Raw genomic sequence first — 10,168 nt, forward strand, 5'->3', positions numbered from 1 at the left:
AGCCGCCGTGGACCACAACTTCGATGTGTCCGGTCCCGAAGAGCCGACACGTCACGACGTCGCGCACGGCACCGCCGACATTATTGACTTTGTGGTCCACAAGAACATTGCCGCCACCATGCACCAGGAGGTCCTCCCAGACCTCCCGTCGGACCACCGCCCGGTACTGCTGGTCCTGGAAGACATGCCAATCCGGGCTTTCACCGCCAGAACAAGACGCCGAGTCTGCTGGGAGACATACGCCGAAGCCATGGAGGGGAAACCCCAGACCATGGCGGTCTCCACAGCAGAAGAAGTGGAGATAGCAGCCAACACCATCTCCTCCAACATCCAGGACGCGCTCAACACAGCCACGCACACCATCCAGAGTGACGGGAGGCGCCCCCTCTTGCCACAAAGGATCTTGGACATGATAAAGCGGAAGCACGTCCTGAGGAGAAGATGGCAGACCACTAGATGCCCCACACTGCGAGCAGAACTCAACACGCTCGTCAGGAAAGTGCAGAAGGAGCTTCGAGACCATGCAGCGGAGAGCTGGGAGAGTCACATCGCGTCCATAGGCGGTGATGTCCCCTCCATCCACCGTCTATGCCGACAACTCGGCACGACGCGAGAGTCGACTCGCCCGCTCAAAGACGCGACCGGACAACCCAAGTACAAGGCAGAGGACAGGGCGGAGATCTTTGCCGAGTGCTTGGGCACCCAGTTCCGGCCCAACCCCATTCAAGACCATGAACATCAACAAGAAGTCGAACAACACCTGGAGAGGTACCTAGAGCAACCGCTGGAGTCAGATGAAGATCCGGTCTTCTTCTCACCCGGCCAAGTGCAGCGAGTCCTCAGGCGCTGCAAACCAAGGAAAGCCCCGGGCCCTGACTCGATCCCGAACGCGGCGCTAAGTCACCTGCCACTACGCTCCATAGTGGCGGTGACTCGCCTGTTCAACGGGGTCATGCGCTCGGGACACTACCCGACAGCCTGGAAACTTGGTCGGGTGATCATGCTGCCCAAACCAGGCAAGGACAGAGGGAGACCGGAGAGCTACAGGCCGATTACCTTGCTCAGCACCCTCTCCAAGGTGTTCGAGCGGCTTCTGTTGGGACGGCTCCAGCCCTACATCGAGCCTAGGCCGGAACAGTTCGGTTTCCGCGACGGGCACTCCACGTCTCTGCAGCTCACCAGAGTGCTCCACTTTATGGCGGCGGCACTAAACAAGAAGGAGCACACCGCAGCCGTCTGTTTAGACATGGAGAAGGCCTTTGACAGGGTGTGGCACGAGGGGCTTGTGTACAAACTGTCGAAGACCCAAGCACCCCGACGCATCGTTCAGGTCGTGGCTTCATTCCTGACCGAGCGCCGCTTTGCAGTCGCAGTCGAGGACGCAGTCTCCAGGGAGCGCCCGATCCACGCGGGCGTACCTCAGGGCAGCGTCCTATCTCCTGCCTGCTACGCGCTGTACACCGACGACTTCCCGGTCGTGGGAGACGTCAAGCTGGGCCTCTACGCGGACGACGCGGCCCTCTTCGCCGCGTCCATGAACCCTACGCACGCCGCGAAGAAACTCCAGAGGTCCCTTGACGCCCTCCCCGACTGGCTCTCCAGGTGGAGGATGTCGGTGAACGTCGGCAAGACGCAGGCGCTGCTAACCGGCTTTACCAATAAGCCCCCCCCGCCTCTTCGCCTACTCGGAGAAGCCGTGCCATGGATGCCGCAGGTCAAGTACCTTGGAGTGACACTTGACCGGCGGCTAACAATGAAGCCGCACGTCGACGAAGTGGTCCGGCGCGTGAAAACAGCACGCACCCTGCTCCGTCCAGTGCTCTGCAGCAACCTCCCCCGCCGCACGAAGCTGGGGATATACAAGACCTACATTCGGTCCCGCCTGACGTACGCAGCTCCTGCCTGGTACGCCATGACGGCTGAGACACACAAAAAGAGACTGCGTGCGCAGGAGAATGCGGCCCTTCGCACTATAGTCAACGCCCCCCGCTTCGTGCGCAACATTGACATCCAGCGCGGGCTGAAATGGCAGAGCCTGGACACCTTCATCAGCCAACTATCGAGCAAAATGTTCGAGCGCGCCGACCACTCGCGACACCTCCATCTGCAGGGCATCGCGCCACTCCACGCACGCCCCCCGGACAACCGCCGACAGCGCCAGCTCCCCAGGACACTGGTGCCAGTAGCCGCAGGAGACGAGGAAGACCGCAGCAGCCAGACGGAGTCCGCAAACCCGTAAAGCCGCTGATAGGCTGCCTCAAAACCAAAGCCATGATCGGCACTCATGAGTGGCCATCACGGCCAATCATGGCCAATCACGGCCAATCGAAGCCACAGCTCTAGATGAGCACAGAAGGACCCTCCCGTTGTAACGGGAGGCGAAAACCAACCGCCAAAAATCCCCCACAGGGATGGAAAGGCCACTCACCCTCACAACAAATGGGGTGTGAAAGAAATACTCGACCGCGCCGCCCAGTACGCTTCCGGCTTCCGCAGCGATCGCACCGGCCGCTCACCCGCGGTGATGACGTCACGTAACAAGCTGACACAAAACGCTATTTTCATAGCGACCACAATTTTATCCTGTTTCTAGTCAATCGACCGACAAGTCAATCATACAAAGTGTGTTTGTGTCAACTTATTCCTATCCTATAGCTAGGCACCCTATAGCTATTTTATTTAGTTTTACGCGTTAGGCAATTCTTTCCGGCCCGGGTCTGTACCGTCCGAGCATTCGTCTCGGCAGGGGTCCATGCTGTCCGTAACATTCATATTAATTATATTAAAAAGACCGTGGTTGTACTCGATACATGATTGAACGAAATCGGCAATTAAAATAACAATTTCAAAACATTTATATCTAAACCGCTATTGAGTGAAATATTACACTAATAATCCACTTTTTTTTATTTAAATAATTTTCTTATTATTCCCTTGCCCAGGCCCAGTAACATGCGACAGTGCTATCTCATTTACTCCGATACAAATAGACAGTGTGCGCGCTTTAGGTATTGACAGCCTCTTAAGTGAACGTCATAATTTCATAGAATTTTGACGTTTAAAATAACCCGTGCACCGTCTGGGCTATCAAAATAACCCGTGCACCGTCTGGGCTATCAAAATAACCCGTGCACCGTCTGGGCTATCAAAATAACCCGAGCACCGTCTGGGCTATCAAAATAACCCGTGCACCGTCTGGGCTATCAAAATAACCCGTGCACTGTCTGGGCTATCAAAATAACCCGTGCACCGTCTGGGCTATCAAAATAACCCGTGCACCGTCTGGGCTATCAAAATCGCTGCCAACTTATCTTTTGACTCTACCCCGGGTTCATATATGTATATAAAAACCGATTCTTAACCTTTTCGACGCCATGTCAAATCAAATCATCATCATCATCAAAAAGCTGTCACTCGGACGCCACATCAGCGCCACCGAAGTGTCAAAACTGAAATTGAACTTTATGCATATGCACGTCACGTAGGTCTATGTTGCTCTGTGGTCAGTGACGGATTAATCCGTCTTCGGCGTTGGACCTACGGTGCGGATATTTGCTTTAGTAGGAGGGTCCACACAGAGCGAATATACGCGCGAGGCAATTTCCTAGCGCACAAAACGGCCAGCTTAGACGTGTTTAGGCCGGTGCGCTCAGGCGAGGAACCCGCGCGCCGCCTCGTCCGAATCACGTCTATTCTAAACTGGCCGTTTTGTGCGCGAGGAAATTGCCTCGCGCGTATTATGATCGCTCTGCCTGGACCCGCCTGTTGGCGTCAAAAGGGCAATGCAAATTAGCAGCTGTTGCAAAACTGTTGTTAGCGACTGCGAAATGTTTTAGCAACTGCAACAAAGATATAGTTTTGTTGCCTAATACATGTACAATTAGCAATAGTAACAAAGTATTTGTCCACTACAACTAAGAATTATTAGCTGTCACAGCTAACAACTATGTCTAATAAAATTTCGTTGGTACCAATAAATCAATTAGCTATAGTTGCTAATCAATTAGTAGCGGTAGCAAATGATTTGAAATTCGTTTAGCTAAATATCATTAGCAAGGGTAGCTAACTGGTTTTAGTTGCTATAGAAAAGGCTTTGTTACATTTGCTAAGAAATTGTTTGCACCAGCAAAGGAAATTTCAGCAAAGCGAGTTTAGCTACCACAACTAAATCACTTTTTTCCGTGTAGTGTAGTCGCGGAAGCGTGCTTTGGCGTCCCTGAGGGCCTACTGTGAAAAACGAAATTCGTCGATTGCGGGCATTTTTCTCTGTGACAATAAGTACGTCTTCGTGAGAGTAAAAGATAAAGATCCCCGCAATTTGCGAATTTCGGTGTTCGCGGTAGGCCCTCTGGGGCCTCGGCCTATAGCGTGGAGGCGGCAAACAGAGGGGTTTTTAGTGGGTACACCATGGGTAGGGAGTCCCACATAACCACCGGGGCTCATCCCCACGCTTCGGTAGTATGCGTAACGCATTTTCCCCTATTAAAAAAAAAGGTTAGGATAGTCTTAAAACTTTCAGTGCTATGCATTACGCAACCCTGCAGTGTCAGGGAGCTGGCCGCGGAACCGTCACTTCAAAAATATGTTATCGGGGATCCCGAGCACGTACCATGCATAGCCATCTCGCTCACTCTTACTCAGTGCGAGTGAGAGAAGAACACGGGGCTAAACTACATTCACCTACCATACCATACCATTTTTAGCGATTAATATATCGAGAAGTCATAAAAAATCCAGTGGTAATTTTTTTTACCTATAGGTTTTTTATAATTTTCTCTTGTTTTTTCTCCCGCAGATGGTGCGCACCCTGCGCTATATATGCCTGGTGAACGTCTACATATATACGGCTGTCAATCCCATTCTGTACAGCCTCATGTCCCGCAAGTTCTCACGAGCGTTCAAGGTAAGACATTATGCGTATAAGAGCCACAGATTCCTCACCACTGGATAGATCATTAAGCACATAAACCTAGCCGCTACTTTGCGCTATATATGCCTAGTGAACGTCTACATATATACGGCTGTCAATCCCATTCTGTACAGCCTCATGTCTCGCAAGTTCTCACGAGCGTTCAAGGTAACACATTATGCTTATAAGAGCCACAGATTCCTCACTACTGGATAGATCATTAAACACAAACTTAGCCGCTACTTCGCGCTACATATGCCTAGTGAACGTTTACATATATACGGCTGTCAATCCCATCCCACAAACGCAAACATTTGTTATAATTGTCACCAACATGCAGACTAAAAAATCATTGGGCCACCCTGTAATTATTAGCGCTCTTGGAGGGCCTCATTTGAACGGTGCGCTCGACATTTGGGCTGTTACGACATTCACAAGTAGTACTGCACAGGAGAATATCAGAGAGTAGATGATCAGGGCCGGATTTAGGGGAGGGCAACCGGGGCTATAGCCCCGGGGCCTCCACAAAAGAGTGGCCCCCACAATAGACTTCGGAAAATTTACTATTTTATTTGGAAAATAATTTGGGGCCAGGGCGGGGCGCCTCCACTCCTTTATTCCCCGAGGCCTCCAGACCTCTAAATCCGGCATTGTAGATAATATTGCTAAGTACAGTGTGATATAGTTTTATCATTGTGATATCACAATTGATGTCCTTAACGCATGATTTGTTCTCTTTCTCGTTTACAAAATGATATGTATTTTAACGTTAATATTAAATAGGATAATTTATTGGATAAATATATGTTTTTTTTTTTACTTTTAAACTAAATCTAAAAACAAATAAAACTAATCTTAAATAAACTGCCTGATGCCATAAAAAATTTAGAAAGTGATAAAACATTTTTTTAAATCATAAAGTCTCTTTTATTAAAAAAATGTTACTACTCATTGAATGAATATTTAAATGATAACTTAGAGGATGAAATAATATCGATTAGTTAATATTTAAACAATACATTTTAGCCCATCTAATGTTAAAGTAAATACACATTGTCGTAGTTGTTAATTTAGTACATAAGAAAATTGCTGTGCCCTAACAGGGTATCATGTACTGACTGTAGTTTATATAACATCTGTATACAATGAACATGATTGCAATAAATAAATTGAATTGAATTGAATTAAACAGGGACAGGTTTATAAAAATACTTCAAACTAAATTGACTCCAAACTATGCATAAATTTACTACAAACTAGGGCCGACACCTACCCGGCATATACCGGGTATGGTCTTTACCACGAGCAAAAAATTTAACTGGAGGCTGTACTCCTCAAACTGACTAAGATTTGTTCAGAGACTTTTAAAAATAACTTGTATTTTGATTTTTAGCACACTTTAAAGTTTATTTCTAGACGCAATGCATTGCAAATTTTGTTAAGTTTAAAGCGTGACAAGCAACGTCAAAATTACATTTCAGACGGCGTTCATTGATTGATTTAATTTGTATGAAAAAGTGGATGCAGAAAGACTTCCTAATTTTTAAAAGTTATTGAACAACATTGTCATCGTTTGAGGAGTATAACTAATCTATGTTTAAAGTATTTGCTCGTGTTACAGGCCATACCCGGTATATTTATAGTATCATGATGGCGTTTTTGGATAGGTGAGATTCCCCTCTGCTGCAGCGGTGGACAAAATTCCACACTGTAGCAAAATAAATATGTAGGTTAAAATTAGTATGTAATTCCAATAACACTATTTTATAAGTAAATGTAACCAAAGAGAATTAAAAAGACCAAGAGTGCTCACTTCATACAACGGTTTTGTTACTAAAAATACTATTATTTTCGTAGTCTACATCTAGCGTCGAGTAGCGGAACTCTCAGTACTGCTACTCGACAATAAATATCGCGGCAAACAAAAAGTCTAATGCTCAACGATTTTCAGCTAATATTATAACCAGAGTAAGCGTAGGAGTGAGAGTAGAGTTCCGGTTACTCTGGTTATAATATTAGCGGTATTCGATGCTAGATGGCGACTACGAAAATAATAAGCTTTTTGGTACCAAAACTGATGTATGGAGTGAGCACTCTATGTATTTCTAATTTCTCTATGATGTATCTAACAACTATGGATTTATATCCGAAATAAAATATTTTATTTATTTATTATTACTTATTTATTATTTGTCACTTGAATGTTGTCAATAGTGCATTGTGAACCAAGGGATGAAGGGCGCTCATTCCTGTCGAGGTATACCGAGACTGAAATGATGCCTTTCACCTGAATTAAACACTCTACTTTTCATTTTGAATACGTGGATAGTAAAATACACGTATTTTTAATAAGGATAACTAAGTATAAACTTACATAGTACTTCTTAGGGGTACTTTCTAATAACAATTTAGGTTAAATTAGCGTTATTTATGGAACGGAGTGTTAAATATCGGAACGGAAATGGTCCGATAAATCCATTTAAATTCAATTTTATTGCTAATCGTATAAAAAAATAAAAATAAATATACTTGGAATATGAATGAGATGGTCAAGTGCAGGAACGTCTCACTTTCTGCACAATCCATAGAACAACAATGACCCATTTTCAGAACATTAGAAATAAAAAAAATATTTTATTTCAGAATGTGTTAAAATGGGAGCGAAACTTCAACAACATCTAGTGGGTGATATCTATTACGTGCTCGAATATAACAGCTCTTTGACGGAACTTTTTTACTTGAAAACTTAGTTTAAGTACCTACTTGAATAAAACAAATTCAGTTAAGAGAATACGGGAGCTGAGATTTAAATATTTCAGGTGAATATATCCGTCTCGCTAGCGGAAGCAGCTCCTAAACTACTAGTGCGATGAGGACCACGCCAGGTTAGGCGAAATATCCTGCGTTAAAATCTCAAAAAACTATACTATAGTAGGTTTTTAAGGATTAGAAGGAAGGCAAACGGTCTTGACGTGTCTTTTTATTAAACAAAACACTTTTGAAAACTAAGTTACAGCAAATATGTGACAATTATAAATCATATACGATTATTTACATTCTCCTGCTTTCATAAGTAATTTAAACAAATTTTCATAAAGCGTTTTTCAATTATTTTCATTAAAAAACATGTCGAGATTGTTCACCTTTTTTCTAACGCTAAAAAAACTTACTATACGTTACATAATTAAAACTTATTTAAGATTTAAATTACTTCAGACCGCTATACCTATAAAGTTGATACCATACCATACATAAGTGTAGGCACCAACACAAATGATTAGTACATTTATAATAACAAAACTTGCGTGAAACACAGACATATTAAATATATTCTGAGTTGAAGGATATGTCAGCTGAGCACCTTCCCGGATTTGAATATTTTTGGTAAATATCTTCGTCGCGCTGATGGGGGCTGCTCCTAAAATTAGTGCGATAAGGACAACTGCAGCTCAGGCAAAAGATCCTGCGTCATTTTCCTCCTCCAAAACCAATCGAAATGGGAATGGAATAAGAAAAAAATTTGTGTCTGGTCATTTTGATTTTTGCGTGTTGCCGATTTTGTATGCTAGCGTTTGTTTACGGCGCATTTATTTAGCCGTTTTTGGCGCTGTTTGAAGTAACGTAGTACGTATACTCGTAAAAACAAAGAATATAAGAGAGTAGAGACTGCACGATCCCACAGTCAAACCGTGTAAACTGTTTTGTGGGACTCCGTACCTGTTTGAGATGTATGATTTTATGTTAATAATAAATAAATAAAAATAAATAATAATAAATCAATAAAAGCAAAACTTACAGACATAGAGACTGGTAATATTGGGTTCATATAAAAAAAACGGCCAAGTGCAAGTCGGACTTATGAAGGGTTCCGTACCATTTATGACGTATTAAAAAAAACTACTTACTAGATCTCGTGCAAACCAATTTTCGGTGAAAGTTTGCATGGTAATGTACATCATATATTTTGTTTAGTTATATTATTCTCTTATTTTAGAAGTTACAGGGGGGGGGGGGGCACACATTTTATCACTTTGGAAGTGTCATTCGCGCAAACTATTCAGTTTAGAAAAAACTGATATTAGAAACCTCAATATCATTTTTGAAGACTTATCCATAGATACCCCACACGTATGGGTTTGGTGAAAAAAAAAATTTAAGTGTCAGTTCTAAGAATGGGGAGCCCCCAAAATTTAGCGTTCTTTTTTCTATTTTTGTGTGAAAATCTTAATACGGTTCACGGAATACATCTACTTACCATGTTTCAACAGTATAGTTCTTATAGTGTCGGAAAAAAGTGGCTGTGACATACGGACGGACTGACAGATAGACATGACGAATCCATAAGGGTTCCGTTTTTTGTCATTTGCCTACGGAACCCTAAAAAATCATCTGAGGCCAAAATGTCAAGAACGTTTGTATGAAAAAATGACCAGTAAATCCTCTTAAAATAAAAATAAATCCAACTCATGCAAGCCGTGCTGTTTCCAAGACAGATGAACAAATAATAAGGAACCTTTTTTTTCCAGGATCTGCTCAACGGTCAAAGACGCAACACGGTTTTTTCGTCAAGCCGCCACACCATCACCGCTGTTTCCTGAAGTGATACTAGGGACTGACTTGGCTGATTATTACATAATTATTAATTAAATTAAATATAGTAGGCACTCGGTATTCCGGCGCTCTCCAATTCGGCACGCCCAGTAATCCGGCAATTAGTGACTCAGGTGACTTGCTTTGAAATCCGGCCGTTTACACAGCCAAAGCCGGATTACAGAGCGGTCACATTTATTATGTAGGATTTATCTTCTATAATACAGTGTGTTTTATTTACTCACCTGTAATAATTTACGGGCTGAATATATAGCTCATACTGAGCAACTTTTACTATGGGACTAATTGCGAATTTGCCAAACAAAAATTAACTCTTCCATAGAAAATAGTAGTCCCAGGTGACTAAATAAACACCCGGTATTTTAAAGCTTTCTATATTTTTATTTATATAATAGATATACCTATACAGAGGTATTACTCTAACTAGCTTAAATCTAAAATAGGCCTTTATTTATTTCCCATACAAATCCAACAATCCGACAGATCCAACAATCCAGCATACGGGGAAAATTTCAGCTGCTGAATAGGGTCGTTTCCAAATTTTTGAAACGCTTGTAATACGTTCTATATTAACTAAAAGTTACCCTAAAATTCAACTTTTATACTAAAAACGGCTTTAAATATGTTAAATTAACAAAATATATTTTG

At 43.3% G+C, this 10,168-nt stretch overlaps 1 protein-coding gene across 1 annotated transcript; it reads left to right on the forward strand.

The window, feature by feature from the left end:
* Nucleotides 1-4,259: 4,259 nt before the first annotated feature.
* LOC133515433 (pyrokinin-1 receptor-like) lies at nt 4,260-9,675 on the forward strand. The gene is made up of 3 exons (XM_061847977.1): nt 4,260-4,455; nt 4,796-4,903; nt 9,436-9,675. The coding sequence occupies exons 1-3, from the start codon at nt 4,408-4,410 to the stop codon at nt 9,505-9,507; spliced, it is 228 nt and encodes a 75-aa protein (XP_061703961.1). The 5' UTR covers nt 4,260-4,407; the 3' UTR covers nt 9,508-9,675.
* The last annotated feature ends 493 nt before the right edge of the window (nt 9,676-10,168 follow it).

The sequence above is a fragment of the Cydia pomonella genome, chromosome 2 (genome assembly GCF_033807575.1).
Source record: "Cydia pomonella isolate Wapato2018A chromosome 2, ilCydPomo1, whole genome shotgun sequence".
Classification (NCBI taxonomy): Eukaryota; Metazoa; Arthropoda; class Insecta; order Lepidoptera; family Tortricidae; genus Cydia; species Cydia pomonella.